We start from the raw sequence: 23,083 nt of genomic DNA, 5'->3' as shown, positions 1-23,083 counted from the left end.
GTTCCTATAGTTGTGTACAGAGTCTAGTTACACAACTATAGGAACCTAACGCTTCTAACGTACCGCAACTATAGGAGCGTTTACCCTAATTTCAAGTTCTGTTCTTGCTTTGTGCTCTTCAAATGCAGTATCAATATCCATATGTATAAAGAGAGAGAGAAAGATTAGTAATTTCCATTTAATTCCACTACCTTATTTGCTTATCCTTGACAGATACGCGTATTTCGTCTACAATGTGCAGACTTCTTCAGTGTCTTGTACTAATACTCGACAAGACACTGAAGAAGTCTGCACATTGTAGACGAAATACGCGTATCTGTCAAGGATAAGCAAATAAGGTAGTGGAATTAAATGGAAATTACAAATCTTTCTCTCTCTATTTATACAGGTATTCCACTAAGACGCTCACATTCATCCGGATCCATATTTAGTTGATTGCAAATGTTCAAATAGTTATCCAAATTACCATTGTTGTTATACCTTTTATAAATTAGATGTGCTTTCTGTTTACGGTTTATTAAATAGTTGATTTATCTGTTGAACCAAACTGGATGCTTTGAGTTGCCCTGAAGCCTTCTTCTCTTTAATGGCACTTCATCAAGTATTACTTCAAATAATATTTTTAGAAGACGTCAACACCATTTTCGACACTTTATTCATTCTTCTTATGCTGTCGTAATTTGCCGACTGATATTCAAAACCCGCTTCATGTTCACAGTCATCGGGTCTTATATATTCATGTACAAGGCTTATTATCTAGATGATATGAGGTTGTTATTTAACTTTGCTCGGGTAGTGACTGTAACAAGTGAACTGATGAAATCTGAATGAATTCCGTACAAAATTCTGCAGATTCGAGCGAATGGGACCTTTGCTGTAGAAAAGCTGAACGATTTAAAAATACCAGTTTCATCTTCCTTCGTTAGGTTTATCAGTGTTAAGAAGCCAAAGAATTCTACGAACGATCAGCTGGTAAGGTACATGCATAAATGGCAGCATTAGGACAAGCATTGAAACTAAACACAATCGTAAAAATCAGAACAAATCTGCACAGACCCGTGATTGAAACTTTTCGGAATGCTGCTCACATTCTGAACAGAGCTCCCCATAATCATCGGAAAGTGTGCATCACCTCCTTTCACTGACTGGTTCACCCTTACAACGGTGAGGGCGGTGCACCGGCCGGATTTCTGCCTTTCCGATCCAATAACAGCAGTGACGTGATTTGTGCCGGGATCTGTAGTGCACCAAAGGTACCTTCTATCGACTATCGACTACAGAAAAGCGTATGTTTGTACGTCTATTTGAGTACTCCCGCGTCGGTCGGTGATTGTACAGTAATAGCAATCGGCAATCGCGCAGGATGTAGAGAATGCTGAACCAAACAAGTATACAACGGTTCATTCCACCTCCAATACTCACTGTTTATTATAGTAGAGCAGAGCTTCACCTCGTTGCAACGTTCTATGCAACGAAGAAATCACCATCATCATCAGTGTAAATGCTTGCTTTATGTATAGCAAAAAAAAGCGAAAGAAAACGGAAAATAGGAAATCTGCACCTTGTTCCTATGAAGCCCCCACGTGCCGAGGATTACGGAGTTGTATTCCACTACTTTCCTGCACGACCAATGAGAGCAACTCAAAATTGAGTTGAATTTTACACAAAACAGTAAAAAGTGAGGTTACTCAGTGGATGATTCGATTTTCTAGAAAAACCTTCTAGAATATGAGGAAACTCGAGCGATATTTCACTCAGTCTGTTAGTATGCTAGACTGAGTAAAATTTTAGTTGGTTTTCCTCATATTTAAGTATATTTTCCGGGAAAAGTGTGGAAAATTTTACTGACTAAATGAGTTACCCCACTTTTTGTAATTTTTTAGTTGAATTCGACTTAGCAACTGAGTTACTCTCATCGGCCGTATGTAGTTTTTTTTTGTCATTTCAACTCTCCAAAGCATTTACGTGAAATGAATATTTTGCACTAAAATAAGCTCTTTATTTCGATTATTTATACCAATCCGGTGGTGTGCACTTCATTTCTCTGAAGCAAACTCATTCCAGCAGCAGCACATACTTCATATTTGCTTGTACGTGGCTCACAAGGTACTTACGGAGCCTGTTCTTTTATTTATCTGAAAATTCACTATATTGAAATGCAATTTGGAGATTAAATCTGCCCCGTCGAAATAATATTCTCGCAATGTACCCCCCGAAGAGCATGCCGACGTCGATGCAAGATGAAAGGACCCTTTTCAAAAGAAGATCCGCTTTTGTAATTTTCTTGCCGAGAGCAAAAGACGTTTTGAAAGCATTTCCTGCTTATACTTGCTGATTGATTTTATCCTTCGCTTGTTACTCACAAATAGAAATTGTTATCCAACCTCCCAGAACAAATTTTCATCAGTTATGAGCCTTTTCGAGTCGAACTCGTTCGTGGGAAAAGCAAACCCGCATCTTCATGAGAAGATCACATTGTGCAGGTATTTTGACTCGGATGCGGCGAAGCAAACTTGGCACATAAATTTGCTTTATCCATTTACAAATGAAAAGCTTTTTCTAAATGGAAAGATCAACCAAGCAGTCAACTGATAGGAAGTTTCATTCAAACCGTTTTCGAAAGAATCATATTTTGGGAGATTAAACCAAGTGATCCGACCATTACTGTACAGTGGCAGATGACAAGAACATTCATTTGTGAAATGACCTATATTCTGGTGCGCGAGATAGGCGCTTCGAGGCACAAGGTTATCTGACTGAGAGGGCTATTATCTGGGCAAACTTCAGAGCTTGTGTAACCTTTTGTCAACAAACATGGAATTTAGCAAATGAATTTAGAATATGTCTCTTCAAATAAAGCGATTTTCCCTTAATTGGGAATCTTTCACAGTCGTTGAATTTTCCGGGCAAAAGCTGTGAAAAACCAGAAAAATCTCCAGGGTTTTTCCTTATTAGAGATTTGTATCGATTTTTCTCCTTTAGTTTACTTAAATCTTGTTTTTTATTCAGGTAGGTTCCGATTGTACACATTGTAGTTTCATTTTTATACCTGTGACACAGATAAACAGACTTATAACTTGGAAGAAAAATATCGTCAATCGTATTTTGTATGCGCACTAGCACCATCTATCATCCACATTACCAAGCATTGTTTTGCAACCGCAGCATCTCTCGCTCATGCAATTTTTTCACTAGTTGCTTTTCCCTCGTTCTGTCCACGCGTCAGCTGTGTTGAATAAAAACAAAACAGATGGAAGTCAGTTTTGTCGGTTCTAAGAAATTTTCCGTAGATCTATAGAATTGATTGAATTCTGCAGAAATACGGATCCGTAGGAAAAATTCACAGAAGCTAAGACTTTTTTTAGGGATATGTTTTGTTTGTTTATTGTGCTTTTTCTTTAGCTGGAAACAGTGATGGAAAAGTTCACGAAAACTCACTATGACTCACGAACTTTTCCCTTGGTGAACTTCATGAAATATCGCGAACTTTTCCAACACTGGCTGGAAACAAGATTTTAAACGAGGTAATGCATCACTTATAAGTGCCCTTCCTAAATGTAGATGTGTCAATGTAATATGTATCAATCAATGACATTCATGGTGAAATATTGAACATCAATAACTGGTAAAAGTTGATAGAATATTACAGTCATCAACATGATTTGTTCTCGAATTCTGTGTACATCGTACAACGTAATGTTAGGAACGGAATGACTAATGCGCAGCAGTTTTGATGTAATATTCAACAACTTTATTTTTGTATTCCTCCGATGTGGTATGTGTCTCCAGTGAGATGCCTTGATCCCCTAAACCCTTTTAAAGAGCTGAAATCTACTAACTAGACGTGAAAAAGAACTGGCATCACTGATAAGTTCGAAATGTGGTGGCTTGCTCAATGCTTCAGTGGCGCCACCATGACAAATGCAAGCACATTCCCAACTAAAACATTATTTGCGATGAATGTGATTGTGACTGTTATGTCTGTTTATCTGTGCCTGTGATCTTGACAGTTTTACCTAGGGGGCTAGGTTTTGATAAGTTCTTTAGTGGGAATGACACTGATGAAGACTGCACATTGTAGTCGAAATACGTATCTGTCATGAATACCAAAATTAATTAAGTGGAATTAAATGGAAGGTAACCTTTTTGCTGTTTTATTCACACAAAAATGTTCTCGAATATGAAAATCCTTGAAAATTTTCCTCTGTCTAGGAGTATAATACCCAAGTTAGACAAATTAATAGAATTGTGTAACATAAACTGCTATAAAACCATAGCTAGTCAAATAAAAGTTGCCTAATTTTCAATAGAACATGTATGCTGCTCTTTATCGATTATCCTCATATTCGTGAAGTTTGTCCTGCAAACCCCGGAAAATTCAACTCACTTTTCAGTAAACCCACTTTTTAGCAAAATTGAGACGAATCGATCTGAACCGTCCTGTAATATATGTCAAAAGGTGTATAGACAAAACGTCAAATGACAAAAGGTCGAAAGAATTAAAGGTTGAAGGTACAAAAAGTCGAATAGACAAAAGCCCCAATGATGATTTAAGTAACTTATATAGGTAGAGTGAAGATTAAAAATAAAGAATAAAATACATAAATAAAACATACGATTGACCCGATTATTCACCAACTCTGCCAGAAAAGAACGATGAGAAGTATTTTCGTAGCAGCTGTCGAGGCAGATGGAAATAGAAGATGCTATAGACTCGATTAAATACTCGTAGCAGCCCACCTATTGCACCATTCATGATGAACAGGACTCTAGAAGTATTTCTTCTAGTTCGAAGAGGCTCCAGATCAATCAGCTGGGCAAATGAAATGGGTCTCTCCAAGGCAGCTTCCACAGAGTAAACCAAATAAAACAGCGTTGAACGGACTCCACTCTCTCAGCACCATTGTTGTAGTTTGGACTCCAGACCACAGAACAGTATTCTAGAATGGATCGCACCAAGGAACAGTACAGTGACTTCAAACAGTAGATGTCGGAGAAATTCTTTGCTATCCTGAAGATAAAGCCCAATGTCTTAGACGCCTTGTCGACAACGTACGAGAAGTGCTGCTTGTACGGAAGTTAAGAATCCAGAATAACACCTAGATCTTTCACATTCGATTACAGTGCCTATAAGTTCGAAGTCAAATGTGGTTGGTTCTATCTTCCGAGTAAAAGTGATCACTGAACACTTAGTGGGGTTAAACACCACACCACACACACCACCACCACCTTTTTGTCCTCTACTATCCGAAGAAGTCGTCTCCACTCTACTTGATCCATGGCCACACTTCGCCATCCTCGTAGTCGTGGGTCGCTTTCGAGAACCATTTTCACTGGGTCTTCGTGCGGCATTCTTACAACGTGCCCAGTCCACCGTAGTCGCCCAATTTTTGCAATGTGGACGATGGATGGTTCTCCCAGCAGCTTCCTCCACGTTCCGTCATCCATCTGCACTCCACCGTAGATAGTACGCAACACCTTCCGTTCGAAAACACCAAGGGCACGTTTATCCTCCACGAGCATAGTCCAGGTCTCAAACCTAATGAGCAGAGAGAAACAGCGAGTTTTAAACTGCTTAAATAAGTTTAGACTGAATGCAGATATCAATGATTGTTTCTATGTGATTGATCAAAATCAGCAAAATTACACAATGAAGGCCCATTCAGAAAGGGATGGGATTTGCTGTGCAATCGAGTGGGAATGGGGAAGGAATATTAGAATAACCTTTGTTGTTTTGGGGACCGTGTTTACCTCTGCGTCACCACACATGGCACAGAATGGAAGATTGTGATAGTTTGTATGGTTCTTTTTCTTAGGATTCACCTTGATAAGTGATGCGATCATAGTTTTGATAGAATGAAATTGTTTTCTGAAATCATTACAAGGATTACAAGGCTCAGTCATGTAAAGGGACCTGGGATAAAACCCATGGTTAATTGTCCAGTAAGCAGAAACGGTAATCACTAGGCCACCGCGCCCCTTGCATCACAACAAACCATTGTTAAAGACGATCGTACAATTAATTTGATGATAATGCATGTTGATTCAAAATAATTTTTAAAAAGCTATGAATTTGACGTACGTAATTATCGTGGTATAGCCATTATCTCTTGCATTCCTAAACTTTTCGAGGCAATTGTCAACGAAAAATTATTTCTCCAAATCAAAAATAGAATTACTGACATGCTCACGCTCGACCTCGACAAATTTACTTGAATTTATAGACTATTCATTGACTGCAATGGATAATGGAAACCACGTAGAAGCTCTGTATACAGAGTTTAGCTAGGCATTTGACCGCATAGACACACCAATGCTACTTTTTAAATTGCGTCAGGGCTCCTAAAATGGCTTGAATCATATTTAACTAACCGCCAACAAATAATTAAATTCAACGGAAAGAAATCGAGTCCAATTCAAGTCACTTCAGGCGTCCCCCAAGGCTCTCATTTGAGACCTCTTCTTTTTATTCTATACGTAAACGACATTTCTTTCATTCTCAAAAAACCTAAATTGCTTATTTATGCCGACGACATGAAGCTCTATTTGGAAATAAGAAATGAAGAAGTCATCAATTGTATTCCGGAATGATATACACATATTCTACATATGGTGCAAAAAAAGTCTACTAAAATTGAATGTAAAAAAATGTAACTTAATATCATTCAGCAGGAAAAGAACAACTTCAAATATTTCAATTGCACGAGGAAATCAAAATGAAGAAACATGTGAAAGAGTTAGGGATTTAGGAATTATCTTAGACTCTAAACCTTTCATATACCATTACAACACAATTATTCACAGGGCAAATAACATGCTAGGCTTTATCAAGCGCTTTTGCTATAACTTTCAGGACCCATACGCAATTAAAACACTATATATCGCCTATGTAAGGTCAATACTGGAATATTGCAGCATTGTATGGTCTCCTTTTTCAATCACGCACGAAGAAAGATTAGAATCCGTACAAAAACAATTTCTATTATACGCTCTTCGTAAATAAGGTTGGATATCATTTCCTCTTGCATCATATGAAGCACGCTGCATGCTTATAAACATACAAACATTAAAAGAGCGTCGTGAATATGCTTTCATTTGTAAACGATATCGTTTCGCAGTGCATTGACTCCACAGAACTTTTATCAAAATCAAATTTCCATGCACCTACTCGGCAACTCCGAAATCGAAATTTATTTGCCTTAAAACATCATCGCACAAATTATGCAAAATATGGGCCATTAAACCGTATGATGGCCTCCTACAATCAATACTGCGAAACCATTGACTTTACAATGTCTCGGCATAAACTAAAACAATATTTTTACTCCATTAGGCATTATAACTCATAAAAAAATAGGAAAGCTGACAATGCTTAATTTTTTTTAAAGACAAAATTATACTTTTAATCTTTTGCCCAAAGTTGACGAAATAAATAACTAAATTTAAGAAAACAAAACTGTATTCGAATATGTACTAGTTTACGTTGATTGACGAAATAAACAAATAAATTGCTGGAATCGTCTGATCAACTTATTGGCAGCCTAAGAGCATCTCGAAACAAGCCGGTTAATAGTATATTGTAGTGATGAGTAATACTTGCATGATATAGATGAACACAGTGTTGGCAAAATCAGAAATCAATTGATATTTTTCCGCTCTCATGCGCTCGCCACATCACGCGTGATATTGGAACAAAATATCATGCTTGATATTGATTTTACAAGCTCCTTTGATATTGCTAGACTATTCACAACGTTCAAAAATCAAGCTGAGAGTTGACTCGACACAAACATGATTCCATTGCACATCGTTTTCTTAGAAAGAAAAAGCATAGTTTGCTATCTCTTTTAATCTTCACCGACGGCAGACACGAAGGGACTGCTGCAAGCCATTATCGAAGTTTCGGTTGCATTCGGGTGTAAAGCAAAAATCATTAAACTCAATCTCACCACAGTTTGGTGAGATTTGTAGATGGTCAGTTTTTTTAGCTTGATATTCCGAGCTGCGATATCACAGCTTGCAAAATCAACCGAAAGTTGTTTGCTTGTTGATTTTTGTCTACGAAAATCAAGCGTGATCTTGGGCGTTGGTGAGATTTGATTTTTTGATATTTTCCCAACACTGGATGAACATGAAGAAAACAATTTTATTGCCATCATTGTATAGTCACTGTTTGTTTGTTTTTATAACATTTATTGTTTGACATTACACATTAATAAATTATGTTAAAACATTTAACTATAAAGAGAGAGAGAAGAATCTGTAATTTCTTTTTTTTTTACATTATGATAAAGATTTCTAACCGAAGGCTAGTTCATCTCTTTTTGTAAGTTCCATTTAATTCCACTACCTTATTTCGTCTTCTTCTTCTTCGCATTTCAAGCTTATTGCATATCGCATATTATCTTATTGCGTGCTCTCAACTTAGTGTTCTAGATGCACTTCCACAGTTATTAATTGAGAGCTTTCGATGCCTGTACCGTTTTTGCATTGGTATAATTGTGTGGCAAGTCCAATCATACTTCTATGCCCAGGGAAGTCGAGAAATTTTCCAACCCGAAAAATTCCTAGACCGGACCGGGAATTGAACCCAGCCACCTCCAGCATGGTCTTGCTTTGTAGCTGAGCCTTTACCGACTGAGCTAAGGGAGGCCCCCCACTGCCTTATTTGCTAGTGGAATTAAATGAAAATTACTAATATTTCCCTCTCTCTCTTTTAGACAGTTATTCCACTAAGATGTGGACGTTCATCAGGAACATTTAACTATTTATTTCCAAGTAGCCTAAAGACTGGAACGCACAAAAATTGGTTGGAAAAAAAACCTTTTCTTTCTGTCAAATTTCATATCACCAAAATCTTCTTATTTTTCCTTTGGTAGTTCAATTCATATATGTAAAGGAAAAACTATCGAACTGCCGTGCCTTCCGCTTAACCCCTCCATTAAATTTTGCACAGTGGTCTCATCGACCACCACCGCCGAACGCCAGTTAGATTTAAACTGCTAATCGTTTTCCGTGGATTTATAAGTTTTTTTTTAGATACCGTTTGACCAAGGCCCAATACCGTTCGATAGGGTGGAGTTCTGAGCTATTGGGAGGGTTGTGGTCTTTGGGTACCACAACCACGTTGTTCGCATCGTACCACTCGATTGCCTTTTTCTCATAGTGGCAGCTCGCCAAGTCCGGCCAGAACAGCACAGGTCTATTATGTTGTTTTAGGAATGGTAGCAGCCACTTTTCCAAGCACTCCTGGACGTAGATCTCTTGATTAATGGTTTTCGTAGTAATGAAAATGCCGCTTTTTAGACCACACGCGCATATGGCCTGCCAGGAGGGATCGAGATCTTAGATAGTTTGATGGTTTTGAACATTTCAGCCACCTTTCCTTTTCCTGATGCGGTATAAAACTCCTGTCCCTGAAGCTGCTTGAAATCCGCCTTCACATAAGTTTCGTCGTCCATGACGACATAGTCGAACTTTGTAAGCAGATTCGTATAAAGCTTTCGAAACCGCTGCTTTACCGACGTGTTTTGTTTGTAATCTCGGTTCGCCACCTTCACCTTCTTAAACGTCGACAACCCGGCACGTTTCTTGGCCCGCTGCATAGTTGTATGGGAGACATTGAGCTTGCCAGCGACGTCCCAGATGGAGAAGTTAGGATTCCGCTTATATTTCACCGCCACCTTCTTCGTCATCGCTGCCACGTCCGGATTACGATTACCGCCGCTTCCAGGCTTCCTGGTGGTCGACAGACGCTCCCCAAACGCTTTTAAAACGTAAGTCACGGTCGATTTGGCCACATCCAGCAATTTTTCCAACTTGGCGTATGAGAACGTCGGATTCTCTTGCTGCGCGAGCAAAATTTTGACACGCTGCTCCTCTTGCTTGGACGTCATTTTGAAAACTGGAGAGCAAACGGTGAAAACTCATCATAGCAACCATTGTATATTTACTCAACTGCCAAATGCAGCATTTCAGGGGTTTTTTAAACAGAAATACATCAACTTGAAGTTGACCAATGTTTACGCGTTCCAGACTATACTGTGATTAAAATCTTGGAACATGCTATGATACAGCATCCGCAAATGTATGTAGAGCTTTGAGACGACCTTTATGAAATGCATAATAATCAAAGAGGATACTAAAAGACAACGAACGATTCAACTAATTTTTAATAATACACAGTTTGAAAAGGTAGTGTAAATTTATGTTATAACTATGCAGATAAATAGAGCGTCATAAATCGTACAAGTTTACAATTTAGATCGTGTTAAGTTATGAGATTATAAGGAATATTCCAAATATTATATGCAACCATCCATCTTTGTACACAACATTTCTTTCAAGTTGCTAGCTGACGTGAAATTTAAGCTTATCACTATGTCATTCAAACTTTATTTACTTATTAGTTTGGTACAAAAAGAATGGAAATTTTTGTAACTTTTCAATAAACAGCAATTAACAAAATAACCATTTAAAAAACTGCTACCACTATTTTTTTTATTTAGAATAGCGTAGGCAAGCACTCTGCTTGGAATAAATAAACAAATTAACTCTCGATTATTTTAAAATAATCATAATGCTCCAAGTGCCGAGCAAACTCCCCCAACAGCGTCAATTTAGACATATAAAATGCTGTAAAGCTTTAATAAAACTTCCAATGTTACTTGAGATATAATCAACAAGCTTGTATCGAAATGAATTTTGTGAATAACTTAAAAGTGTGAAATTTAAGACAGGTCCAAAAACTGGCGAACTAACCCTAGTGTTTTTTTTTTATCCATTTAATTTATTTGTAAGGCTCAACTGTTAATTAAAACTCTACGGAGCCAAGAGTCAAGAGAATGAATAATTACAATTCATTTGAATTATTAAAACTAATCTGATCCGGTACCCGAACGTGAAGAGCTGGGACGTAAGGTCTTCCTGGGCGGTGAATTATCATTGGTATACTTCTGTTGTTTCTGCTGTTGCTTCAGCAGCTTTGTATGCAGTTGAACGTGCTCAGTCCAGTTTCCAATCTTTTGCTGCTTTTGCGGTTGGTAGTGTAATACCGGTTGCTTCTGCTGCTGCTGCTGGTTGTGTTGATTGTTCTGCTGTTTTCCGTGATCCAATTCAGCCTCCAGTGTTGTACCGATTTCTTCTTCTTCTTCTTCCTCCTCCAGCATCTTTATTTCCAAATCTATTGCCTGCTTCTCGACATTTTCTGACGAACTCGTTCCTGCGAGAACGGCAGCGAATGTGTTTTTCCCGTCTTTTTTTTTTTTCGACACCTGCTCCTGTGTCTCTTGTTATTTTTACGTTCCTCCTTCCGCAAGACTTTTTTTGATGTCCCTCTTGTCTACAAGCAAAGCATTTCAATTTATTTCCACTGTAGAAAATTCTTCCTCTTCTGCTAAGGAAGTAGAGCGCTGGTGGAATTTCTTTCTCCACATCCATGTAAATTCCGCGGACACCAGTGAACAAATCCAGTTGATATTCGGATGGATACTTTTCCCGCACACAGCGCTTAATTTTCCCAAATTTGATTAGTTCAGCAGCAAGATCACGATCGGATACCTCCGGCGGTAGGTCAAACACCCGTACGTACTGGATGTTACAACCCGCTACCGACATGCAAACCTCCACTTGTGTTCCATTAGAATAATGGAACGTTTTCCTTTCATCGTTACAAGAGAGGGCTTCCCTCATGCCTTCCTCGGACTTGTACTTAATGAATACCGTCCTCTCCTCAGCATTCTTATACGCCGTGTCCATTTTTCCCTGATCACCGGTGAGGCCTTTCACGAAGCGGACCATCTCCGGTAGAGTTGGCTGGGCAGCATTATTCGGGAATATGAACGCAATTGTATTCGTGACGGCTACTACACTCGACATTTCACCGTACTTTATAGCTATCAAAAGCAACCGAAAAAAACAACGCAGCGATCGAACAAAACGTCTATCGGCAATGAGATCTAATCTTCAACTCTAACCCTAGTGTATTTTATAGTATATTATAACAAATAAGGTTCCCTCGGATACAGCTTAGATCATTTAACGAAAAACGAAGAGATCTATTCACAAGTGTTTTCTATCACGATTGTAGATAGAATGATTCTTTCAAGGCCGCCATACCTGTGCTGATCAGTGTAGTGTGTAACTATTGAATCCATGCTTGTAAATTTTCATAACAACTAAAATGCTATTTTTCGTTATTTTGAAACTATGAGATACTTTAATGATCTTTATTTGAAAGAAGTAAGAAGAAGAGTTGAAATTTGTGTATGACACAAAGTTTATCAATTTTGCTATCATAAGGTTATAATTAGAGATTTTATTATCGCTGATTGCTCACTCATCGTTACAGCTAATCGCTATATTGTGACCCTCTGAAAGCTTAATTGACAGGTTTTATGTGTCATAAGCGCCCATTACACATGTCAATATATTGACAAACATTGTATTGTCAATTTTCCTTACAATATTATCAATACATAAATATTGACAACATCAATGACAATACGCCAAAGCGCTCGTTACACGGGTCAATATATTGACAGAAAATTGACATACTGACAATATTATTGAAAAGGTAATATTGATGACGATGGATTGATGAAGAGTATTGTTGAACAACTGATTTTCATTTCTCTTTATCAATATTCTTCCCTTCCCTAGAGGAGGGAGAACGTACGTCATTTAGATCGACTGACTCACAAAGCACCTTTGAGCATGCAGCGAGGTATGCAGTGTTGCCATTTGTTTAAATTTTCGTGTGTGATATGCAATCGATTTTATACTAAATAAAAACTGTATCTTTTTACAGTCACCTGGCTTCGTTTGTATGGATGTACATTTTCTACAAAATCACAAGCATAATCATGTTATTTTTTTACTTTAAAATAAAATAAATACTATCAGCGTTTCACATACCTACATGTACCGTAAATTAATTATTATTATGCATGATTTTCATTTATGAATGTTTACCAAAACATCAGCATGATAGTTTCTATTTGGGAAGCTGCGTACCGTTAACGTGGGGTATTCCACATGTGTAGTAATTCCGTGCACTCGACAATCGATTTGATTAAATTCGATCAATTTGGAAGTACATGTCCTGTGTATTTTCTGTGTCCTGTCAAAAAGTTACAACATTTGGTATACCAATAATACCAATATGAATGATAAATCCGTGGATTTACAGCTCACCCAGAATAACCGACGCTCACGTGACATCCTATGTTAATTAATAAACTATATGTGTGGTCATTAATACAGTTTATATCACATATCACATTAGTTGACTTTAATAATCATCAATAGTAGTTTGCCAGAACGTATAAGAAGATTTTCATCATGATAAAACAAGTGTATCATTATGGTAAAACTAAGCATTATGGGGGTTACTCCGAGAGTCAAAGTGCCTTTTGTCTCTAGTGACGTAAGAAAAGTCACGTCGTGGTAACGTCGAGGGGCACGCACTACAAAGAACCGGTGCGTTAAAGTTAAAATGCAATCAAAAGTACTTTAAGTAATTAGTACTGACGGTAATTAAAACTATCTATCCGTAATTAATGTAATTAAAAGTATTGAAAATGTAATAAATGTACTTTAATTACGAAACTTCGACTATAATTAATGGAGTTAAAAAGTAGTTAATGTTCAATATTGTGTCATTATTGTAATTGAAACAGTAGTTAATGGAATTAATTTGTTGCCTGCGTTGGACTTAAAGGTTATTGCGTGCCCCTAGGGTAACGTGACTCTCCATTTGATTTGCATCTCACTTCACTAGTGACAAAAATCACTTCGACTCTCGGAATAACCCCCTATATGTATGGGTAACATTAGGTAAACATTATTGTTCGAACGAAACAGGAGAGTTCAGTGATATCAAAAATAAGATTGGATGCTATAATTAATCACCTAGTTCTTACATCATTCTGAGAACTTAAGAGTAGACCTGGAATAGATCATTATTTAACACTATTTATTCTAAAAATCCTGAAAATTAATTTGAAATACGCAAGTATAAATAAATGTTGGGTGAAAGTTGGTTTCTATATATATCCACTAAACCAGGACTCCGCTGTTTGGTAATTTTTGAACTACGGAACTGTTCGGTAAAAGTTTACAAATAAGTGAAAAAAAATAGGGAATTTATACCGAAAATATTCGGACCTAGTTAACCCCTTTTGAACGATACAAAACCAATTTGTCGATTTTATTGATTTCCTTCGAGTAGCGCTCATTTGAAATTTTTCCAATTTTTTCAGCTGTTCAAAAACCCGACAAAATTTACCGAATTCAGTGTGTAGCTAGTATATTCAATACATACAAGTTCAGCAATCGTTTCTGTTTGACCCGAATGCAAACATGAACTCTAAACACACTTTCTTTCGCTGATCCATGTTTCTTGTGTGGGGAAATTGAGACAAGTAATATTGACTTCAATACATTGAGGTAAAAAAGACTTCTAACGTATTGCCATTAATGTTGTCAATATTTGTATATCGATGATATCAATGGCAAAATTGATGTTTCTTTTTTTCAATACATTCTGAGTATTGACAAAGTGAAATTAAAATCAGCTTTTCGTCAATACTTGTCATCAATCATCGTCTTCAATATCACCTTTTCAATAATATTGTCAGTATGTCAATTTATTGTCAATATATTGATATGTGTAATGGGCGCTATACACCAACTTCAACTACTCTTCTTGTATCATGTCAATACAAATTCATAAATCTGATAAATAGCATTTTAGCGGTAATGAGCATTTGCAAGCTTGATTGATTAACTCACGATAACATTCTATTTTTAATTTCCTTCCGCAGGGATTCTGTATCCTGTTCAGTTTCGTGATAAAGGCTGAAGTAAAGCACGAATCGGAGTCAACCAGTAGTAAATCTAGTACCAAAAATAGTTTAGACGACAACTGTTGTTCGGGATCAATAAATAGTCCGTTAAGTTGTAAGTTCTCAACCACCAAATCCCCGCAGCGGGGCTGGACAATGCAGTGCCATCAATTACTCAACCCCCTTTTTGTATTTCATCTTTTCAGTTTATACAACTCAAGATCTAGATAAGGATAATGAATGTCTCCCTTCGGGTGGAAAAACAACGAAAATTCCGCTGACAATACTGCCCTCGCCTCATTCACAGCAGTCACAGCAGCAGCATCAGCATCAACAACAAATGGTCCAGCAAGGACAGCATCATCAAACGCAGCTGCCCACGCATATCACCACCATCGAGCCATGCATTCATGGTGACGGTCACAGCATAGAGACCTATCTGGGCGGTAGCATTCCAACGGGCACAGCCACCATTTGTAATATTGTAGCCCACGAGTATGAGGCCTCTCCGGCGGTGGCGGGAACCGCTAGTTTATGCAATTTCAACACAAAAACACGCTGTTACGAACTGATGGGACAACAGCATCATACAACCGTTGGACTCCCGGTGGAAAATCCTAGCATTTTAGCAACGTCAGCAGTGCCTCCCTCAGTATCTGGTGGTGTGATAGGTCAGTTCGATTGGCACCAACAACAGCAACAGCAATCCATCGTGGGGATGGTGCCATGCGGAGGTCCGAGTGGGGGTGGTCTGCGGGATGCCTTCTCGCTTCAGACCGGTGCTGGCACCGGAATGTGCTACGTCACTCAACAGCAGCAGCAGGAGACTAATGAATTTGTCGGAGTCGGAGGTCTGGACATACTGAAAGGCGTCGGTCAAGGTAATTTATTCATAAAGCTTTGTTTTCCTGTTTTTCATCAAATCAATCAGTATCGGTAGCATTGTGTAGTCGAAACAGTTATTTATTAGGGAAAAGTTGGTGAGGTGGGTGTTGTTTATCAAGTGCCGAAAAATTATTGCACCAAAATTCGTTTGATTATGTAAACAAATGGCTATAATTCAGAAACTAGCCAGACTAATGATTTCATTAGTATACAAATAAATTCTCGAGTGAACTAATTAAAATTGAAATCAAATAATGTTTCAAGCTATGGTATACTTACTTTCACTAAACAATCATGGGAGTTTTACTATTTCATTATAATGGCTACCAATCCTTTTTAGATTTGTCCTTATTAGAGAGATGTATAGATTTTTCTCCTTTGCTTTACTTAAATCTTTGGTTAGGCTAGGTAGGTTCCGATTCGGCACGTTGTAGTTTCATTTTTATACCTGTGGTCTTAACCTTTTTTACCTAGAAGATGAGTACTTAAGGGGATTTGATTTTGATTCGTCTTTAGGAGGAATGACACTGATGAAGATTGAACATGGTAGTCGAAATACGTATCTATGATGGATACCAACATAAATTATACAAAATTAAACGGAAGATAACGTTTTTAGCTATTTTATTTAGAATCTAACAGTTTCTACTCTTGGATCAGTAGTTGTGTAATTTACCAATACTTGTTTACATAGCAGGAGGTATCTACAACCAGTGATGCCCACATTCCAGTTTCAACTGGATGTTTCCAGTTTTTTTGGACGCATCCAATTAAATCTTCCCGTTTTTGAGAATTTATCCAGTTTTTCATTATTAAGAGTAAAATATTTTGAAGTAAGTACAGAATAATTAAGATGCTTACACTTTGAACTTTTATTCTGGAAATGAAATCTTGAAATACAATATATATTAATAGTTATAATACCATACCTGCTAAATGCGTGGCGATGCTGCGAACAAGCTCGCTTCACGACAACGGGACAGGCGTGTTGTGCCACAGCCACAGAATCGACACGCATTTGGCAGCTCTTGTAAGGCCTGTACTCAAAAAAAAAATGCACCAGACAAAAGTTTTCGCCAAAAATTTATTTAAAGTCGGATTTTCTTGAAACTTTCAGGGAATGAACTAATACATATGGATTATGTTTCGGCATAATTACTTTATTCAATTTCCTTTCCATCGCTGAAATCCCGCACCTTTCCCTTAAGACCCCTCATTACATTTTGTGCAATGGTGGAGCCGACCTTTTTGGTCAGTTTCATCCATTCTTTCTTCAACTCCAGCTCGTTCTTAAGCACCTTGGACGATTTTCTTTCCACCGGATGAATCTCTGGTGAATTTGGGGGGTTGGCGGTTTTTGGTACAAAACAACGTTATTGTCTCTGTACCAATCCAACGTTGATCGCGCGTAATGGCATGATGCCAGGTTCGGCCAAAATAATGTCTCACCTCCGTGGGACCGCAGGAAGTGCAATAGACGCTTCTGGAGGTACTCGGTGCGGTAAATTTTGCTGTTGATGGTATCCATTGTGATGTACGGTTTACTCAGTTTACCGCATTGGCATATGGCCTGCCAGAGCAAGCATTTTTTGGCGAATTTGTCCACTTTCTTCTTCCTTATGTCTTCCGGAACATCAAACCGTGATTTGGCAACGTAGAACTCCAGCCCCGGTATCTGCTTTGCGTCTGCCTTGATGTAGGTTTCGTCATCCATAACATCACACATCGGTTTCGTTAACCACTCTCGATACAGCTTCCTTGCGCGGGATTTGGCCGCCGTGTTTTGTTGATCACGCCGGTTCGGTGCCTTTCGGACCTTGAAAACACGAAGCCCAGCTCGTTTCATGGTTTGCTGAACGAACCAGGCGGTACACTTTGCCTTCAGAGCCGCGTCATGAATCGAAAGGTTCGGATTACGCTTGAAATAATCCAACACCTTCCGGGCCTTCACATGGTCAGCTGTCTTCGATTTTCTTCCACTTCCAGCCCACCGCTCGGTCGTCTGGCACTCCTTAAACGATTTTACCACCCGAGACACAGTTGTATGGGTGATTCCCAGTTGTCTTCCGATCCATCTCATGGTCGCAGTCGGATTTTCCATGACGGCGCACAAAATTCTCCGGCGATTTTCTTCTTGTTCCGATGACATCTCAATAACCACTGAACCAATTGTTATGAAATTTTGCACATGTAAACAATTCACTCCAAACTAGTTATACCCAGATTTTCATCAATTTTTACCCACGGATAAAAAAGTTACACATGGATAAAAATGGTGCATTTTTTTTTTCGAGTTCAAGCCTTACTATGTGTTAACATAATTTTATGTCAAAGTTAACCTGATGTTGAGTACTTGTAACAAAACAGTACGTTTCAGAACAATTGAACTATGTCGAATCTTGCCATCAATTGCCATTAATGATGATCTCTGTTGTTGTTATACCTATATTATTTGAAATCAGCGGGCAAAAAGAGATGATCACCGACACGCTCAAGTACCGACTATGTGTTTGAAACAGTTCTACCAATTTTACCGCACTCCAGTTGTTATCTGAAGGAAGGCATCCAGTCGAAGGTTTGGAAATTGCAGCTTTTGTTACCTCTACTACGGTATGTGCTCCTGTCATCGTCGACTTGACAATCTCGAGGGGACACGGGTAGGTGCTGCTACTGTACCTTTCGACCAATGACAGTAATTGATGGTATGCTCCCATCCAGAGTTATGTACTTTGACTGTATGTTTAGTATTACTTCTGCGGGAAGTCAACAATTTACATAGTTGAAAATGCTAATTTCAAATAACAGACTAAAGTGGTCATTTTTTATACGATATATGAGGAGATGAAAGTATATAATTAATAGTTCCGTTAGAGTACGGCAGTGTGAAAATTGCATATAGAGAGTAGAAAACAAGCAAGGACAACTTTGAGGAAGGTACTACACTGAAAATAACATTTCGTTTATACAACGAAATCACTCGTTTGTTCTACGAATTTATTCGTTGTTTTCTGCAACGAAATGGATTTGTACATTGTATGAAGCTAGTTTCGTTAAAACTGTCACACTCGCTATCGCTACACACAACCAGCGGTCCACAAGTGTTGGTTGTGGAAACAGACCGGACTCGAATCATGAACCTTGCGATCGTCAGATCTGTGCTTTATCCATTGCTCTAACTGTGTTATGAGAAAAGGTAAATCTAAAGGCAATAAGAATCACTCATGGAGCGGTACTTCGATTTCTCTTGCTTTTTCTGCTGCTTGCATGTATTTTTTTTTTTCTCTAACATAAAACCACTGCGATGATTTATTGTGGTAGCTTGCATGTATTGGTCAAACCGACAATATTTCTAAAAAAAATATCCCATCTCCAACACACAATCAGCACTTTAGGAGACAATAAGCGCAGTTGTTGGTTTGATTGTACGAAGATGTATTTGTATATTATACGAATAAAGCGTAATATTGACATTGCGCCAGATGACAGGAAAAACAAATGTTTCGTAATTTTATAATGAAAGATGTGTTGTATGTACGATATTCATTTTTACGAAACGGTTTTCAGAGAAATAACGAAAATACATTTTCAGTGTAATCGGGTTGCTCTTTACCAAACTCCCCAGTTGGAGAGGGAGGATGAGAGGCAAACCTAATTATTTGGTCATGCTCACATGCAAAATATCAAAGAGACGTTAAGATTTTAAACTGCAGACCGTAAGTAAATTAAATACATTACAGTCTTGTTGCCAAAATCTAATGGAAACTGTAATTCAATTAATAAAATAATCTTATGAACTGAAAATAAACGAGCTTGGTTGAGCTAAGATTATGGTCTTTTTTAAATTATCATTGTGTCCATTTCAGAAAAGTAAACATTTTTAATAAGCGTTAAAATAATCATAGGTATAAAAATCTTTAAAATGTATTGCCCCTAGTGAACAATTATACGAAGTTTCATGGAATTCGGCGAGGGAAAACTAAAATCGGTTTGCCAGTTGGCGTGGAGCTGCTTTATAGTGTCAGAAGTAGTGCGCATTATAGCACATCAGTGTGCAATTACAGTGCACTTCTTCCGACAGTATGTACAACTTATAGAACGAGAGTTTCTTCGCTAGTGCGTTTTTCCAGTTTTCAGCTGTAACAGCAATACATATATCATTAAAAAATAAATGTCCGGATTGGAATGTACATCTGGCATTCGATGCACTACGGTATGAACACGTAACAATGCAAGCACGGCTCTGACAATTAAAATAAAATTCAGTAGACTGCAATACCCTTTCTGTTACGAACCAAATCATCCAACCAAACAAAATTTGCACACAGCCTTGTGTAAGCATATTTTAATGAGTCTTCTTTTGACTTTACCTCTTTTGATATCTCATTAGTGCATACTGCGGTAATGGCACTCGGCAGTACATATACACCCTATATGCACAACCGCTACATCCCGGCATTTTGCACTTCGCTTTGTTTTCCAGCAAAACTTGGAAACCGAAACTTTTTACCTCCTGTAACCAGCCTTTGTCATGCAATCGTAATCCAACCACATTGTAAAACCAACAGCATTTTCTTACATGCTCAACAGAAAACCAATTCGCCAACCGCCATACTTTCGAAAGAAAATGCAATTTGGCATGCAAAGGACGACATTCAAAATTAAGCCAGATTAAAAACGACATGCCCCGCTTGTTAATAACGTTCTCTTTTTGTTTCACCCTGCAACAGACAGCATAATTGGTATCCGAAGCAAAGGCCTGGGAATCTCCGATCCTGCCACTGCCGGTGGCAGCAAGCTAACCGTTCTGGACCCATCATCCGGTGCGCAACTGTCAGCTGCATCCCCCCCATCATCACTCTGCATACTGAAGCAACCACCAGTGGCGGTAGTGGGCACCAATCAGCACCCAGCTGTGTCTTCTGCCGCTGCTCCGGTGATAACCGTAACCGGAACCGATGATCCGGATCGCATCGACGGTATGCTGGATCGAATATCGCTCGATCTAGACTATCTACTGAATCGTACCTCTGAGGTGCCTACCGTAGTACCCATCCAGCTGAGGCCAACAACTGCTGGCAGTGCTAGTACTAGTAATAGTAGTAGTGGTAGTAGTAATAATATTAGTGGTAGTTCTAATAACAACGTGAATGCTAGTGGAAGCAGTAACAGCGGTAGCAGTAGTGCAGGGCCACCGAGCGATAATGCCAGCAGTGGCGGTGCAGTGGCAGTGGGGACACATGCCACGATGCCACCACCACCGCCACCCTGTCAGCAGAAAGTGCCACTGATTTCAACATGCCACAGTGTTCATGAAGTAATAATCGAAGAGTCTGAAGAAGTAGATAGCTAAATGTACGCTGCGACGACGTGGGTGTATTTTCTAAAGGTTTGCCCGGTATCACCCCGCAGCAGTGGGGAAATTGTGCTGTTTGGTATGCTGCATGGTGCTTGGGAAAGCGAAGGTTTATGAACTCAGGGCTGTCCATTAGCGAAGGTATATGTTTGATTTGAGATAATTTCTTGCCACCCATGTTTTGACACATAACCTAGAAATGTGAATCCAAGCAAAAAATCATAAAAAATGGAACAGAGATCCCAAAGCATGCTTTAAGTTTATATGGCGAGTTGGAAGAGGTATCACAGGTTTTACTAATAAAGAATGTACAGTGTACACACCAAAAATTGGTCATGGGACAAACGACAGGTTCATTCTAAACTATCTTCCTTGTCTCGATGGATATCTTATGACAACATATAGCCAGCTTAAAACCACCATATCTAGGTTTCAATTTAAATTAAGTGCTTTTTCTACATAAAGATGACGATTTGATTTGGTACAAAGGCTTTTTTCAGCCATATGATTTATTTGGAAACTATACTTTGTTAGCATATGCACTAGAATGGGTCATGATCATTTTTCAGAAAAATGTTTTTTTGGTTCCATTTCGGGTCCCAAACAGCTGTGCAACATTTGGGGACGATTGGTTGTGACCGGGCTTTCCGCATTACGTTTAAAATTTGTATGGAAATTAGGATGGGAAAACCTACTTGGTTGCATCTTTATTACTAGGGACCACAATTTTGCACAAACCACGCATCTAAATACGTTCAAGTATAGCCCAAGAAGTGCCTAACTACTTTTCTCAAGTATTTATTGTGCTAGAATGCACCTAAACAAAGTTATAGCTGTTCAAATATCAATGTTTCGAATTAAATGTCAAAAATCCCATTTTCTACCAACACTGCCGGTGTACCAATGAAAGTCAGACTCCAAACTGAAATAATTTGGAAGTTAATTATTTTATCGGTTTGGTATGTTCAGATGAAAAATTCAAAAACAATAGATCTATCTCATATGCGTATTTGGAGGGGGATGGGGGGTCACTCATATTAATAGAAGTAAAGTTTCAAACTGAAATAACTTCGGAGTTTCTTATCTTATCGATTTGGAATGTTCAAAAACAATTTTTCAATCTCATAGGCATATTAAGAGATGAGGGGGGGGGGCTAACTATACCCCCGTCCCCCTCACTCATATAACTGGAAGTAAAACTTTGGTGTTTCTGATATTGTCAAGTTGGAAAGTTCAGATGTATTCAAAAACATGTGTCCCATTTAATAGGCGTAGTTAGATATGGGGGGCTAGAGTGATGCAAAATTTGAAATTTTCGCTCCACAATACTTAAACGATTCCAAATCGGATCCTGACTAACCTCTCAAAATTTGAACCCATTTGGTGAGAAACTGAGATGGCACAAACCATTTGAAGTTTGTATGGGAATTACTATGGTAAAACCAAGATTTTTGTTCATGTCTATCTAATAATTCACCATATCGGTCTGCTTCAAAAGTTTTCAACTGTTCTTGTAGGAAATTTTCCCAGCTACAACTATGCTCAAGACCACTTTTTGATTAAATGCAAGGATCGAAAGTTATCAATGGTTCAATGCGCTGATGTGATCATGCTCAAGCAACTGCTCAGCAGGCAACATTGGTGTTTCTGCGGCGTTGAATAGGACACAAAAATCATGGCTACTATGTAACACTGCAAAATACAGTGTAGCCTACAGAGCAGCTGTTGATCATGTCATAAGTTTATCAATCTCTTAAATAATTAATAACTTTTTCCTGTCTCGTTTTACATAGAAACAATCTTGAGCAAAGTTGTAGCTGAGAAAATTTTCTATAAAAATAGCTATAGAACTGTTTCGCAGCTCAATATGGAAAAATACTAGAAGGCAATGAACAAAAAGTTGAGATTTCCCATAGTAATTTACATGTAAACTTCAAATGGCTTGTGCGAAGCCTGTTTCTAACCAAATGAGTTGTAATTTTGGGAGGCTAATCAGGAC

The 23,083-nt window shown here is 38.3% G+C and overlaps 1 protein-coding gene across 1 annotated transcript in view; it reads left to right on the top strand.

The window, feature by feature from the left end:
* The window catches only part of LOC135709864 (uncharacterized), a 949,216-nt gene extending 927,328 nt beyond the window's left edge, over nucleotides 1-21,888 (top strand). Inside the window, exons 23-25 of the mRNA XM_065232287.1 lie at nucleotides 14,826-14,961; nucleotides 15,053-15,727; nucleotides 20,459-21,888. Of these exons, the coding sequence (XP_065088359.1) occupies nucleotides 14,826-14,961; nucleotides 15,053-15,727; nucleotides 20,459-21,081 (1,434 nt within the window). The 3' untranslated portion in view covers nucleotides 21,082-21,888. The remainder of the gene's footprint in view (nucleotides 1-14,825; nucleotides 14,962-15,052; nucleotides 15,728-20,458) is intronic.
* Nucleotides 21,889-23,083: the final 1,195 nt, after the last annotated feature.

Source organism: Ochlerotatus camptorhynchus, unplaced genomic scaffold (genome assembly GCF_037179485.1).
Source record: "Ochlerotatus camptorhynchus isolate MF236.1 unplaced genomic scaffold, CSIRO-AGI_Acam_v1.1 ptg000367l, whole genome shotgun sequence".
NCBI classification, from domain to species: domain Eukaryota; kingdom Metazoa; phylum Arthropoda; class Insecta; order Diptera; family Culicidae; genus Ochlerotatus; species Ochlerotatus camptorhynchus.
The sequence above is the reverse complement of the archived record's forward strand: the minus strand, read 5'-3'. Positions and strand labels throughout refer to the sequence as shown.